The 16,401-nt window shown below is 44.3% G+C and overlaps 1 protein-coding gene across 1 annotated transcript in view; it reads left to right on the top strand.

The window, feature by feature from the left end:
- MSH3 (mutS homolog 3) overlaps positions 1 to 16,401 on the top strand; it is a 68,955-nt gene that overhangs the window by 41,335 nt on the left and 11,219 nt on the right. Inside the window, exons 14-16 of the mRNA XM_056849014.1 lie at positions 4,057 to 4,244; positions 5,387 to 5,555; positions 6,699 to 6,763. Coding sequence (XP_056704992.1) covers positions 4,057 to 4,244; positions 5,387 to 5,555; positions 6,699 to 6,763 — 422 coding nt within the window. The remainder of the gene's footprint in view (positions 1 to 4,056; positions 4,245 to 5,386; positions 5,556 to 6,698; positions 6,764 to 16,401) is intronic.

The following is a 16,401-nucleotide window of genomic DNA, read 5'->3' as shown; positions in this document are numbered from 1 at the left end:
CCATGAAGGACTGAGATCTTGCGGAGCCCGCAAGGTCCCCTTGCTCAAGACAGCACATGTACAGGCCCATCTGCAGTTTGCCAATGCACATCTGAATGACCCAGAGGAGAACTGGGTGAAAGAGTTGTGGTCAGATGAGACCAAAATCGAGCTCTTTGGCATCAACTCAACTCGCCGTGTTTGGAGGAGGAGGAATGCTGCCTACGACCCCAAGAACACCATCCCCACCGTCAAACACGGAGGGAGACATATTATTCTTTGGGGGTGTTTTTCTGCTAAGGGGACAGGACACCTTCACCGCATCGAAGGGACGATGGACAGGACCATGTACTGTCAAATCTTGGGTGAGCACCTCCTTCCCTCAGCCAGGGCATTGAAAATGGGTCGAGGATGGGTATTCCAGCATGACAATGACCCAAAACACACGGCCAAGGCAACAAAGGAGTGGCTCAAGAAGCACATTAAGGTCCTGGAGTGGCCTAGCCAGTCTCCAGACCTTAATCCCATCGAAAATCTGTGGAGGGAGCTGAAGGTTCGAGTAGCTACACATCAGCCTCGGAATTTTACTGACTTGGAGAGGATCTGCAAAGAGGAGTGGGACAAAATACCTCCTGAGATGTGTGCAAACCTGGTGGCCACCTACAAGAAACGTCTGACCTCTGTAATTGCCAACAAGGGTTTTGCCACCGAGTACTAAGTCATCTTTTGCAAAGGGATCAAATACTTATTTCACTCAGTATAATGCACATCAATCTCTGACTTTTGTTTTCTGGGTTTCTGGGGGTTTTCCTGTTGTTATTCTGTCTCTCACAGCTACAATAAGCCTACCATTAAAATTATGGACTGGTCATTTCTTCATCAGAGGGCAAACAGGCAAATTCAGCAGGGGATCAAATACTTTTTTCCCTCACTGTAAGCACTTAGTTATGCCCCTTTGGGATTCTGGTTTGCTAACATTGACCAACTAAATGTGGTTGGCAGGTTTCTCTGGTATATGTCAGACAAGTAGGGAGAAAGATACTTTTTGACATTCATGAAATTTGCTGGAATTTTTCAATATTCAGTAACTTTTAGAAATTCATTGTAAAAAGGAATGTTGGACTTATTATGAAAATTCCTTTGAGGCAGAGAAAACTATGCTTTAATTTGCTATGTTTGCTGTGTTTTAAGTAGTTGATTTTAATGTTGTATGGTTTGTTGATTTTAAAGGTTGTAACCCACCCTGAGCCCGGTCAGACTGGGAATGAGGGTGGGCTATAAATGTGAATATAAATAAAGTAAAACATCTTTTTATGAGAAGTAATGGTAAATGCAATGTTTCTTTCTCACTCTGAGGGCAAGTGCATGGGGTATCCAAAAGCAGACTTTTCCATGTCTGGTGGGAATTGCTGACATTCTGTTTGTACTTGTAGCTTTTGGCCACACATATTACATCAGCTATTTTACAGTGTCTTACAAATGTAGAAACTGATGTCCATATGGATGCCGTACATATTTCCTTTACTGATGAGTTGGCATTGGATACTGCTGTCATGGAGTGGGCTGTAATTCTCTTTGGTACAGGATGTCTTTGTGTCTGGTATGCAATAATGATGCACTGTCTGAGCCATCTGCTCATTGTTGACTTGGATGCCCAACATCAGAAGATGAAAGGATACAAAGAAATAATCACATTGCCTAGTAGACTCATTTCTCCTCTGCCCTATGAAGATCCTACAAAAATTCAGCATATTCCAGGATTTTTCTTTGGGGTGACTAAGTTTAGGGCAGAAGGATGGAAGGCATACTTCCTGAAAGTGGTGGAAATAAACGTTTACTATAGGTATTAATGTGAGATCATTTCTAAAGATAACCTTGTTCTAGCAGACAGTGATCCTAATTCTGACACCCTGCATGCTTGAAGCCACCACTGTCATGCATAATACCTTGAGTGTTATGAATTTTTAAAAAAACCTCTGTTTCAAATGGAGGTTTAGAGACAGCTAATATGATTGCGTGGAGTTGTCATGATGGAAACCTGTGGTTTACTGGAAGGTTAATGTGATACACTCGTACACCCCTTAGCAAATTTGTGATATCTGGACAGGGGAACATCATCTATGTATTGAAGAATGGGAATATGAATACAGTGTTGGTTCATAGTTGCTTGTCTGAATCGGGTTAAGGTGCATAGAGAGCAAAAGGAATGAAAGGACTGATTTCTTTGGCATGGACTCTCTTCTGCAGGTCCAAGGTATACATGTCTTTGGTTTCAACCAAGATGACATCCAGGTTGTCCCTAAATAATTTTTCTCTTGAAAGGGGAAGGAGGCTAGGGTGATCTTGTGACTATCCGCTTGCCAACAGATCGTGTCTGATCACAACCGCTGAAGACATGGCTCTTAAGGAAAACATTAAGGCATCTAGACTGGTATCTGCCATGAATGAGGCAGCCTTAAGAAGTCTGGATGTGCCTTCCCTAGTCCTGTTATTTTGAGTATTGAAGTCACGTGTGCATATGATGGAGACCCTGGCAAACAGAGATGATGTGGCCAAGGTCCTGTTCATAAGTGCTAAGGATTTATGGGACCTTGAGAGAACAAACTTACATTTCTGGTCTGTTTAATTGTTGAGGGATCTTTTGCCATCTTTGGATACAAGAGATGAGATGGGTCACATGAACATCTGTGAGAGGAACCTGCCTAAGATCCTTAGTGCTGTTGGGCAGAGTGTAAACTTTTTTTTGGTATAGACCATGTTTTGCCTGGTGGAAGGGGAGATGCTCATTCTTTCACCTACTCTTTCAACCCCTGGGAACCTTGGGGAAAACCTTTTTTCCTGTTTGGTTTGCACTTGTGAGTTTTCTCCTCAGCTTCGCTGATATTTTTAGGGCTGTAATGGCTCTGGCCAGTATGCTTTGATAATCATCCTGATTAAACAGGCATTTGGATTGTTCTGGCTCAACCACTTTATCCTCAGAAGTTTCTCCCCCTCTGTCTGAAAAGGGCTTTCAGAATCCAAGAGTGGAAGTTATTGCCCTGTTAGGATCTCTATCCCTTCTGGCAGCATTGAGGCACTAAGTTTTGTGCAGCCTTATTAGGCCAGTATCTGCCTCTGCTGCTCGACTGAGCCTAAAGCTCCTATTAGTGACTCTGATATGACCCGTTTGCAGTTTCTGAACAGGTTTTCGTTTTGTAAAAGCATGGATTTTTCAACACTCACCTCATCCATCCATCCACTTTTGGGGAAACTTAGGAGTGCTGCTGCTGTGTGGTATGTAAATGTACTAAATTTATTCTGTGTGGGAGACATACCAGGCTGAACCAAACCAGCCACCACATTCAATCTGCACTGCAGGGCTCTCCCTCACTGGAGGGGAAATTCCTACCAGAATTCTGTGCCAATCTTTGGCCTTTGTGTCTTGTACCTCTCTTCCCTCACTCAGATTCCCTACCAAAAAATTCTGAACAAATTGCACCAGCTCGGATGAGGAGGGGCTCAATACAAATGTTTGTGCTGAGGAGCAGTAAAGTTACCTGTCCCAAGCAGTTTCTCCAATGCTGCACTTATTCATTGCCTAAGCTGGAGTAGGCTGAGCTCTACAGTGTTGTTGTTTTTTAAGGTGGATAGAGGTCATGGTCAAGAAGAAGAATTGGGAATAAGAAAGGAGAAAGAACTGTCACAGGATGATAAAATAGAGGGGGGATGGTATCTTAGTAGAGGTCCTTTGCAATCCTGCGCTCCATTCTGAGGCAGAAAATGAATGTGGAATCAGGTGACCCTCACCCCAACAAAGGAGACAGGATGCTTAAAATTAAGACCTGCCTCCTTGACTGATCACTGGGCATCATCCATGGTAAGATGCTTTCCCCCTCAGAATGAAAATGTATGCCCTAATTACTGTTGTTACTATTTGTCTCTTAGGGAAGTAGGGAATTTGAGTCTCTGTGTTGTAGTCAGACTGGTGTAATCTAAATACCATTTTAAGAGAAAAATTTAAAGCGATTTTTAAGCTACATTCCATTTAAAATCAAGGACAAAAGCATTACCTGAAGGTATAATTACTTTCACTTTCAGTGTTCTGTTCAGGAGTTCTACCTGGTAGTCAGCGTACTGTCTCAGTTGGATGCTGCTATCACAGCACTGATCCCAGCAATACGTTCTCAGGTGAAAGCATCTTTGTTGCAGAAGACGCTCTTTGAAATTCCAGAATTGCTCTGCTCAATGAAAAGTTATTTAAGTATGCTTAATGAAGAAGCAGCCAGGTAAGTAAACAGATGATTAGTTACTTATTTTTATACACGAATGGGTGAAATGACAGTTTTTAGAGTTTCCTGCTAGCTGAGTTTTATCTTGAAAAAACTTTGGAAACTTTAACTCGCCAATTATTTACTTATATATAAAACTGGTTATGTTCAGAGGATTTTATCCAGAGTCATTTGGGGAGTGGAGAAGGGGATACCTAAATGCCACTACTTTGTGTTTCACCTTGCAGTCTTTTCTGATTAGTAATAACTTATGGTATGCTATTTATGTGTATTTTAATCCTTTATGTGTAATTTTATTCTCAGTCCTGAGAAGACAGGTTCTCTGGGTTTGTAGAGAAACTGACTGGGGACTTAAGATCTTTCCTGTCTTGGAGGGGGTTATACTCCCCTTGAAAAGCCAGGTCCAAGCTTGGGAGTGATGCTTGACACCGCAGTCACCTTAGAAAATCAGGTGGCTGTGGTGAATCTGTGTGCTTTTGCCCAGCTTCAGCTGGCACGTCAACTGTGCCTGTTCCTTGTTCAGTCAGATCTTGCGCCAGTGATCCATGCCCAGTTAACCCTTCTTCTAATATATCTCTGTGGTGCATGGCACATAGTTCTGCAGGGTCCCTTGACTGCAGTATTGACTCTAATCAATCATTTTCAAACGAGGCAGGACCACTCCCTTCAGAATTTGTGACGTTCTTGTATCAGGTCTATCACAGTTATTAGAAGTATACTATAAACAATCTTCCCACAGTGATGTAGTATTGTACTGTAAATGTTGTTTGTGTGTAGAAATTTGTTGACTTTTTATTCTTTAAAAAAAGACTCCCTTATTAAAAACAGAAAATATCCAGTGTAAAAGCAGAAATGATAAAACCAGCCAGGTATCTTATAAAGTGGTATCCCTATATCTGTTACAAGCTCAGTAAACAGGACATGCTTATGACTTCAACATATTGGCACAAGTGAATCTGAGACAGGAAGAAAATACTGCCAGAGAAAAGACTCTCTATCCATCCATCACACTTTGGAAGGCAGAGGCATCCATGAATCGTAGCTAGTATTTGTTTAAGCTGATTGCAGTTATGGAATCATGAAAAGTTGCGAGTCTATAAGATTGTACAATCACAACATTTTTGATTCTCCATAATTAGAACTGGAGACAAGACCCAGCTCTTCAATGATCTAAAAACCTTCCCCACAATAAAGAAGCGGAAGGGTGAAATTGAAGCAGTAGTCCACCAGATCCAGTTACACCTACCTGATATAAGAAAAAAGCTAAATGGTCTTTCTGTGGATTATGTAACAGTATCTGGGCAAGAGGTAACTCGGTGGGCTTTATATTTTTTCCTTTTGTGTGGTCGAGTTCCATGTTTTTTATCAACCATTTGTGTAAACGTAAAACTCATATACCTCGTTACCTGTCTCGATCCTTCGTCACTTAGTCTTTGCTTACCTTTGAAAACATGTTCAACCCTTTATAAACTAATGTGGCTCTTTATAAACTAATGTATTTAATATCTGGGATTAGATTTCTAGTAATAGGGAAATGATCTGAAAATGCTGTATTGTTTATTTTTATTTGATTTCATTTCTACCCAGCACCTTTCCCGGCCAGGCTCATTAGTTACATATGGGTACACTGGTGAGAAATTTGGGAAATGGATGTAGTCAGAGTTGAGTTGCTTAAAAAGTATGGATATGGCATATGGCAATTCAGAGTTGACTGGGTGCTGTCTGATTAAAAACTACATTTCTGAGAACCAAGTGTACCATTAATTGAGTTTTTATTATATTCACATTTGAACACATGATGGAATTATATATGGAATCAGACCATTTTTCTGTCAAGATCAGCAATGACTACTCCAACTAGCAGCAGCTCTCTCAGAGTCTCAGGTACAGGTTGTTCACATCAACTGTTACCTGATCCTTTTAACTGAGGACCCTGGCGATTGAGCCTTTCTGCACGCAAAGCAAATGCTCTGCCAGCGAGCTATGTCCTGTCCCCCTTTGATAGGGTGTGAGCCACTTTGGAGAAATGGGGGTATATAAATGTTTTAATTTAATGAATGGTACTTATGGGTTGCATCCAGACTGTTCTGCACCAGTGGAACATGATACCTTCACTTCTCACCTCCCATGGCAGCCCAAAATGCCCCCAGAAATCTTGCTCCTGGAGGAGATGGCTCCCCTGTGAACAGGGCTTCAAGGGGCATTTTGGGCTGCTGCAAATGGCGGGATTACACTCCATGGGTGGAAGTCGTTTCACCTGTGGAAACATTAGATGGAATTCAAGCTTTCCCATGATTGTGCAAAATATGCTTTCATGGGCCAGATCTATGTAAAAAAATGGACTTGTGCTTGTGTATACATCTGTCAAAGTTAGTCGTTAATATGATGATCTGTTGTTTTGCTGCAACACACCAATACAGTTACCTTCTGGCATGTAACTGTTTATTTTAGTTTCTGATTGAAGTCAAGAACTCACTGATATCTTCCATACCAACTGATTGGATTAAAGTTAGCAGGTATGTCAAAATAATACATATTTTCCAATATTTGATTAGCATTTATTTTGTCAATGAAACAAATATCCAAGAAAAGCCTTCAAGATTCTCCTCTCTGAATGGTGGAGGAGAAAAAAGTTTGGAACATGAAAAAAGATAAGTGTTTTGAAATAAATATTTGATAAATGTTTCTATTACTTTGTGTGTGTGTGTGTGCGTGTTAAGTGCCGTCAAGTCGCTTCCGACTCATGGCGACCCTATGAATCAATGTCCTCTTTTACTTTACAAACTCTAGATATGTTTCAAAGTTCTTTAGACATAATAATGAAACTTCAGGAGCAAATAATACTGGCAGTTTATACATAACAATCATTTTGATTAATACATCACACCTAGTTTTCATTTATATTGCATAGCTTTCTATAATTATAATATGCACATAAAGATGGGATGAATGAGCTGATGAGCATTTTTCCGGTTTTTTTAAATATTGTGTGCTCAGTTCCTTATGTCCCTAATATACAAGGACGTTCTGTTGACATCAGTGAGACATGGCTTCACAGCCTTAAAATCCCATGTGGTTTGGACGTGCTTGGAAGTCATAGTTACTGAACAGAAGATGAAATACACATTTTAAAGGTGATATTTTTGCACAGAATATGCAGTAAAAGTGCAGTTTTGAATAACTGCTGGTTTTCTAAATGGTCCATAGTATTCATTAAGGAGGCAAATAAGAGTGTTTTTGATGTCTTATTTATTTTCAGTAACAAATACTTTATTTCAGAAATGTAAAGTAGAATGTAGGAGTATGTGTTCAAATCAAAAACTCCACAAACAGAGTGTCCCGGTCAAATAAGCACCAAGCAAAGCAGAATTCTCTTGATCTATCTGCAGGCTTTGGTTTAATGTTTTGCGTGTACTGTCTTCAGTTGCACACTGAAGCAACAGTTCAAAAGCCAAGGAACTGGTTCATCATTTATCTGTGTTAATAGTAACAGTGGGCTAGGCTATTAATAACTTCAAGCAGTCCTCTCTTTTCACATCAGTAGAATGTGTGAAAGGCACAAAAATATTTTAGGTATATGATCCTAGTGCATCCGGCCTAGATCTTGGACTGCAGGCACTCATACTAGGATTCAAGATTTTCTCAGCAAACTGCCACAATAAATAGAAGTCACTACTTGCTTGTGTATGCCAATTAGTTTTCAGAAAAAGAGACATCTAGTTTGGGTTTCATGTTTTGCATAGAAGCAATAATGCACTCTGGGAAATTCCATTCCTATGGAACCTTCTGAGGAAAGTTCCTAAGGTTGTGTAAGTGCTGTCAAGTCACTTCCGACTTACGACATCCCTATGAATTAATGACTTTTAAAACATCCTATCCTTAACAGCTGTGCTCAGGTCTTGCAAACTGAAAACCATGGCTTCCTTGATTGAGTCAATCCATCTCTTGTACGGTCTTCTTCTCCCGCTGCCTTCAACTTTTCCTAGCATCATTGTCTTTTCCAGTGACTCTTGTCTTTTCATAATGTGACCAAAGCATGATAGCCTCAGTTTAGTCATTAGTTAACTTCTAGGAAGAGATCAGGCTTGACTTGATCTAGAATACACTTATTTTATTTTTTGGCAGTCCACAGGATCCGTAAAACTCTCCTCCACCACCACATTTCAAATAAATCAACTTTCTCCCTGTCAGGTTTGTTCATTGTCCAACTTCTACAACCATACACATTAATGGGGAATACTATGGTATGAATTACCTTGATCTTGGTTGCTAGCAACATGTTCTTACACTTAGGGATCTTTTCTAGCTCCTTCATGGCTGACCTTCCCAGCCTTAATCTCCTTCTGATTTCTTGGTTGCAGTCTCCCTTTTGGTTGATGCTGGGGCCAAGGAATAGATTTTTTTTTAACAATTTCAGTCTCTTCATTGTCCATCTTAAAGTTGTGCATTTCCTCAGTAGTAATTACTTTTGTCTTCGTAATGTTCAACTGTAATCCTGCTTTGGCAATTTCTGCTTTAACCTTCATCCAAAGTTATTTCAAGCCTTCACTATTTTCTGCCAATAATGTGGTATCATCAGCATATCTCAAATTGTTAATATTCCTTTCATCAATTTCCACTCCATCTAAATTTAATCCAGCTTTTCTTATGATATGTTCTGCATATGGATTGCAGAGATAGGAAGATAGCTTGTATACCGCAGGTCAGGAAAGGTAGTAATAAGTCCAAGAGGTCACCACCATGGCTAACAGGTAAGGTGAAGGAAGCAATTAGAGAAAAAAAGTATTCCTTCAGAGACTGGAAGGTTTGCTCAAACGAGGAGAACAGAAGCAAACACAAACTTGCAGAAAAGAAATGCAAACAGATAATTAGAGATGCAAAAAAAGATTTTGAGGGGTATATTGCTAAACACATCAAAACAAACAATAAGAAATTCTTTAAGTACATTAGGAGTAGGAAACCAGCTAGGATGGTGCTGCTGGGGTGGGCTTCCAAGAGGCACCTGGTTGGCCACTGTGTGAACAGACTGCTGGACTTGATGGGCCTTGGTCTGATCCAGCAGGGCCTTTCTTATGTGCCTTTGAAGATAAAATACCTCGTTGTCTGACACCTTTGCCAATTGGAAACCACTCTGTTCGTTTTCGTGGCTTCTGTGCAGGCACACATGGGACTGCGCAGGCGCAGGCCAGCCACGGAAAAGATTAGCAGGGCTTCCAAACAAAGTTAGCTCCCAAGGAGCGCTCCCCTCCCCCCTCCCATCAGGGACCCAGCCTTAACGGCTTTTCCCGCCCAGGAGTCACCTGACCGGAGGGGGTGGGGAGCACTCCTCCCTCAGTTCTCATTCTGCCGCCGCGGAGAGAACAGCTAGTTGATCGAGCTTCGCAATTTGACGACGTTTTGAGGTAAAAGTTTTCTTAGTTTACCGCGAATAGTTATTCGCGTGAATGGACATGGCCCTCTTTAAAAAGTGCCGCACGTGCGGTACCAAGATGGCTTCTTCGGATGACCATCAGGACTGTCTTCTGTGTCTGGGCGAAGGGCATGTGGTGGCGGCCTGTAAGGCCTGTGCCTTGTTTACAACCAAGTGCCGCCAACTCAGGGCAAAGAAGTTGATGGCTGCTCTGTATGAGAAATCGCTGCGTCCGGATCAAACCCAAAGACCGAGTTCTCTTGACCCCGCTACCGCATCTAAGAGGTCGACCTCCCAGGGTAGAAGCGATAGGGCCATGTCCGAACCACCATCTAAGAAGCACAAGGATAAAAAGAAAAACCCTGCTTCTCCAAAATCTAAGAAAGGGGGAGATTCTGTGCGTTCTGCCCCAGAGAATTTGTCCTTACCGGCTCCTTCGACGTCGTGCACTTCGGCTCCATCTGCATCCGAAAGACCGATCGACGTCGGGAGATCGTCGCCGAGACACTGGGCTCCTTCACGTACAGTTTCTGGAGCGTCGAGGCATGCTTCCGCCTCTCCTCGTCGCCGCTCCCCACCGAGTAGGGGCTCGACGCCCCCTGCTGATCGGGGTCGGAGCCACGTCAGCGCCTGCAGAGTGCGGCAGCACCTGCCTTAAGGCCCCCTCGCCCCCTATCGCCATCGGGGGTTGAGGCGCGTTCTTGGTCGTCGTCGTCGGATGACGTCATGGAGGTTCCCGGGAGTGCCATCTCTGTCACGGAGGAGTTCCTGACGCCGGATACGTATCGACGTGACTTTATGCCGTACCAGAACTGGGGACCATGGGGTTACTGCCCTCCCCCTTGGTATCCTCACGTCAACTTTTTCGACCCTCGACGTTAGCTCGAAGTCGACTATTATCGGCGTCGGGGCGACGCTGACAGCCTGTATGATGCCGAAGTTTACCACCGACGGCGAAGCGATTCCAGTCCTGGTCAGAGGCAACGCACAACTGGCCTTCCCCCCCGTCCGTCGATGTACCCCCTCGACGTCGCAAGGAGTCCAGGCTGTCGTCAGGCGCAGAAAGAACTCTGTCCGTGCCGCCGCCTCGTCCTTCAACGTCGACAGCTTTCGACGCCGACGAGTTACCGACGACAGTGGCTTCGACGTTGAAAGCCAGGCAAGTCGTCGAGATCGACGTCAGTGACGATGAAGGAGAACTGGGTTCGGAGTCTTCCTCGAAGGACGCTTCCCTACCGTCTCCTGATGATATAGTGGGAGACCCCACCCCAGTTTCCCCTACGGAGGACCTAAGGGTTTTCTCTGAACTATTATTGCGTATGGCTAAGTCTTTGGGATTGACAGCCATCCAGGCAGACCCCAGGCCATCTGACCCCATCATGGGGGTTTTATTTAGCCCCGATACTGGCCCGGCCAAGCTTCCCATGGTCAAGGGCATCAAAGAGGTTGCCATGGCCACCTGGCACAGGCCAGCCTCTGTAGTTGCCTCAATTAAAAAGATTGAGAATCTTTACAAAATCAAGGAGGAGGATGCTGAATTCCTCTATAAACACCCACAGCCCAACTCCATCATTACGGAGGTGCTAGCCGCAAAGTATAAGTCGGGGGCACATTCGGCCCCTCTTGACAAGGAAGGGCGTAAGTTGGATGGTTTAGGCCGGAAGTTATACTCTTCGGCTGCTCTGGGGATCCGTATTGCCAACTTTGGGGCCCTGATGGGAAGGTACCAAATGTCTTTATGGGACAGGGTATCTGAGGTTTTAGACTCCCTACCTGATGATAAGAGAGCCCTTTTGAAGGGCCTCCAATCAGAGGGCCAGAGACTAGGGAAGAACCAGATTGCCCTTTCTCGGCATATGGCAGACTCCTCGGGCAGGAGTATGGCGTCCAGCATTGTTCTACGACGCCACTCATGGTTACGAGCATCCACACTGGCACCTGATGTTAAGGCTAGGATAGAGGACATGCCTTTTGATGTAAAGGCGTTGTTTTGTGATTTGACCGATGAGGTCTTACACAATCTTCGTAAGCAAAAGGCTACGGCGAAGTCTTTAGGAGTTACACAGCAGGCTGGTCCTTCTTACAAGCCCAGGCCCTTCTATAGACATTCCCAGGCTTATTACTCGGGAAAATCGCATAGGCCTCAATCGTGGGGCTATCAACAATCCCAGTCCCGCCATTATCCTGCTACCCAGCAGGATAAGAGATTCACCCCTAAGAGTCTGGGTAAGAAAGGGGGATACCCCCCACGTGATAACCAAGGGGGAAAGAAATCTGTGTCCTGACTACCCGACCTAAAGGTGTCAGTCCCTGTTTTGCCCAGTTCAGTGTTATCGACGTTGTCAGTATCAAAACCTGTTACACCAATGTTTTTTGAGCGTTTGTTCCCCTTCTTCAGTAAATGGTTACAAATTTCCTCTGATTCCTGGGTATTGAATATCATCTCATCAGGTTACTACTTGGAATTCACGGAAACACCACCGTGTACCTATCCCAGTCCAGAGTCTGGCAGAAGCTCTGTAGAAATCCTACAAGAAGTACAAAGCCTGTTATCTAAAGGAGCGATTCAGGTTGTCTCGCCCACTGAATCGCAATTAGGTTTCTTCTCCAGATATTTCTTGATTGACAAGAAAGGGGGTGGAAAGAGGCCCATTATGGACTTAAGAGACCTGAATGAGTATATTCAATTCAAAAAGTTTAGAATGTTGTCCCTACGGGATATCTTACCCCTTCTGTCAACTGAAATGTGGTTTGCAGTCATAGACCTCAGAGATGCGTACTTCCACATTGCGATCCACAGGCAATGTAGGAAGTATCTCAGATTCACATGTGAAGGGGTCATCTATCAGTATACAGTTTTGCCATTTGGTTTATCCCCTGCCCCACGTGTTTTCACTAAAGTGATGGCAGAGGTGATAGGGTTCCTAGCATTGCAGGGTTGTGATATATACCCTTATCTGGATGACTGGCTGCTGGTGGGCAGGTCTCGTCAGGCGTTACTCGCCTCCCTCACGCTGGTGACGGGCACCTTGGGCCGTCTGAGTTAATTATTAATTTTGAAAAATCACGTCTTACGCCTTCTAAGAGGGTAGACTTCATAGGGGCAACCCTGGATGCTGTGCGTCAGGCTGCCTTCCTCCCAATACCTCGGATTAGAGCCATTCAGAAATTGGTTAGATACTTCTCGGCTCAAAGATATCAGAAGGCAGTAACTATTCAAAAGTTGTTGGGGCTCATGTCATCTACTACTGCCGTGGTCCTCTACGCTAGGTTGCACATGAGACCCCTGCAGAATTGGTTCTTGAGAGCTTTCAGAATCAACATTGACCCTCAAGAGAAGAGGTTATCGATTCCAAGGGTGGTTATTCGTTCACTAGATTGGTGGGCGCAGGAGTCTAACCTTCTCAGGGGGGTTAGTTTCGGTGTCACGTCGCATGACCTCCAAGTGTTTACTGATGCCTCCATGGGAGGCTGGGGGGCTCACTGTGGATCCCTTACAGTTAAGGGTAGGTGGTCCCCACGCCAGGCCTCATTGCATATCAATCTATTGGAGATGAAAGCTATTAGATTTGGCCTCCTTTCTTTTGCAGATGTTCTCACTCAAAAGAATGTGCTCATCGCCACAGACAACACCACAGCTATGTTTTATATAAACAAACAAGGGGGCACCAATTCCCTAGCTTTATGCCGGGAGGCGTCCCGCATATGGGAGTGGGCTATAGAACGTCAGATATCCCTCACAGCTATTCACGTGGCAGGTTGCTCAAATGTTACGGCAGATGCCCTGAGCAGAGATGTGTCCCAGGATCACGAATGGTCCATCCCCTTTTCCTTCCTCCGCCCGATTTTCCTCAGTTGGGGTTGGCCAAGCATAGACCTGTTCGCTACACAAGACAATTCAAGATGCCCACAGTTCTGTTCAAGGGCAGCAAGAGATGCATTGTCTCCGGGAGACGCATTCCAGATCCCGTGGTCAACAGGTCTGATGTACGCTTTTCCCCCGATTCCTCTGATCCCGAGGGTGCTAGGGAAGGCCCTCCAGGAAAGTGCCAATTTGATTTTAGTGACCCCTTTCTGGCCGAAAAGGCCATGGTTTGCAACCCTCTGGAGCATGTCGCGTCAGAGGTACATCAGATTCCCCGATTCCCCGTCCCTTCTGACCAGGGGACGGGTACTTCACTACGACCCGGCCTGTCTCAGTCTAGCTGCATGGAGGATCACTCCGTGACTCAGTGGTCGGATAGGGTGGCCCATGTCCTCCTTTCTGCCCGTAAGCCATCCACTAGGCGGGCTTATGCGCTCAAGTGGTCTCGTTTTTCCAATTGGGCTTTGTCTCACGCCATTGTACCGCAAAGATGTAAGTTACCGCAGTTGTTTGAGTACCTTTTGTCATTAAAGGATAGTGGGTTGTCGAATTCCTCCATCAAATGCCACTTAGCGGCTATTTCTGCGTTCCATGATGGAATAGATTCTTGTTCTCTATTTTCAAATAAACTTTGCAAGAGGTTCCTGAAAGGGTTGCAGAATTTATTTCCCCAGGTACACGCTCCTGTTCATCAATGGAGCCTGTCTCTAGTTCTTTCACACTTAACTACTAAGCCTTTTGAACCCATGGCGTCTTGTGATGTGTCCCTGCTGTCTTATAAGACAGCTTTTTTGATAGCCATCACTTCGGCCAGGAGGGTAAGTGATCTGAGAGCCTTAAGGGCCCTTCACCAAGATTTTCTCAAATAGAGTTGTCCTGCGCCCAAGTTTAGCCTTCTTACCTAAGGTGGTTTCGAAGTTTCATCTATCGCAGGATATCACCCTACCCGTGTTCTTTCCTTCTCCACAATCCCCTTCTGAACAGCAATTACATACCTTGGATGTGCGTAGAGCACTCTTATTCTACTTGCAAAGAATGAAGCCCTTTAGACAGGATAATAATCTGTTTATTTGTTTTAAAGGGATACATAAAGGGAAAGCAGTCTCCACTCACACACTCTCCAGGTGGGTGGTAACAGCCATTAGATTGGCCTACCAGGCATCAGGGGTAGACTGTCCTCTTATCCTGCATGCACACTCCACGAGAGCACAAGCGACCTCGGCTGCATTCGCCTCGACGGTCAGCATTACAGACATCTGTAAGGCGGCTACGTGGTCCACTCCGACGACCTTCATTCAGCATTACGCCATAGATGTCGACTCAAGAGCTGATGCGGCTGTGGGAAAAGCAGTGTTGAATACGTTATTCCGTTGACCATCGCACACCCACCTGCGCAGTAAGTAGGCTTGCTATTCTCCCATGTGGGACTGCACAGAAGCCACGAAAACGAAAAACAGTGTTGCACTTACCTGTAACTGTTGTTCGTTGAGTGGTCTTCTGTGCAGGCACACATCCCTCCCTCCTTCCCCGCTGTGGATGGCACCGTAAAAGAGTGTACTCCCCGCGGCGGCGTTAGGAGAACTGAGGGAGGAGTGCTCCCCACCCCCTCCGGTCAGGTGACTCCTGGGCGGGAAAAGCCGTTAAGGCTGGGTCCCTGACGGGAGGGGGGAGGGGAGCGCTCCTTGGGAGCTAACTTTGCTTGGAAGCTCTGCTAATCTTTTCCGTGGCTGGCCTGCGCCTGCGCAGTCCCATGTGTGCCTGCACAGAAGACCACTCAACGAACAACAGTTACAGGTAAGTGCAACACTGTTTTTTCTCTATATTCTGCCCTAACAGTAGCCTTTTGTCCAGAGTACAGGTTGTGCATCAAAAAAATCAGTTGTGGCACACCCATTTCTTTTAAAACCAACCATAGCTTTTCGTGATCTACACAGTTAAAAGCTTTGCTGAAATCTATGAATTACAAACTGATTTTTCTAAAATATTCTCATGTTCCAGTAACCAACATAAATTTGCAATATGATCTCTAATGCCTCTTCCTTTTCGGAATCCAGCTTGAACATCTGGCATTTTTCATTCCATATGTGGTAAAGGTTGGCAACCTGTTAATGTAGCAAAAGCATGTGCAGTAAAAGTGATTTAGAGAACAGTTCTTTTTTTCTGGCAAAATAATCTGTAAAGTGTCTCTCGATAAAATAAAAAACACTGCGAATGCGGTGGTTTTCTGGAGGAAAGAGCATTTTACATTTTGGAGCACCCCTGCAATTATTCAAACGTCAAAATTCTACTGAGTTTTTACCCTTTCAAACTGTCAAACAGCAGGTTTATTTATGCGTTCTATTTAGTTTTAAGTTCAGATGCTATTTACTTCTCTTTTTACACACACACTTTTCTTTGAGCTTTCAGTTTAGGTGGCTCATAGATAGATATTTAGATAGAATAGATATTTATATCTGTTCCCATAGGGACACAAATAAAAGTTTCAGTTCAGTTATGCTATTGCTAAAAGCCACTATAGACATGCTTACTCTGGAATGAATTCCATGGGGCTTCCTCCCAAGTAAGTATACAGAGAATTTTAGCTCCTAGTAATGACTCCTATGATATCATTAATAAGGCAGGCCTGGCTTGCTGAACAAGATGGAATAATACTGTATCCTCACCAATCTTCTTCTTAAAGTAAGTAAAGTGTGCCATCAAGCTGCGAATTCTACCTTGTGGGGTTTTCAAGTCAAGAGATGAGCAGAGGTTGTTTGCCATTGCCATCCTCTGCATATCAGACCCAGTTTTCCTTGGTGGTCTCCCATCTGAGAACCAACCCTGTTTAGCTTCCAAATTCTGGCAAGATCAGGCTGCTCTAGGCTGTTAGAGCAGCTACC

This window comes from Euleptes europaea, chromosome 4, assembly GCF_029931775.1.
Source record: "Euleptes europaea isolate rEulEur1 chromosome 4, rEulEur1.hap1, whole genome shotgun sequence".
In the NCBI taxonomy this organism is placed as follows: Eukaryota; Metazoa; Chordata; class Lepidosauria; order Squamata; family Sphaerodactylidae; genus Euleptes; species Euleptes europaea.
This window is presented reverse-complemented; position numbering and strand designations above follow the sequence as displayed.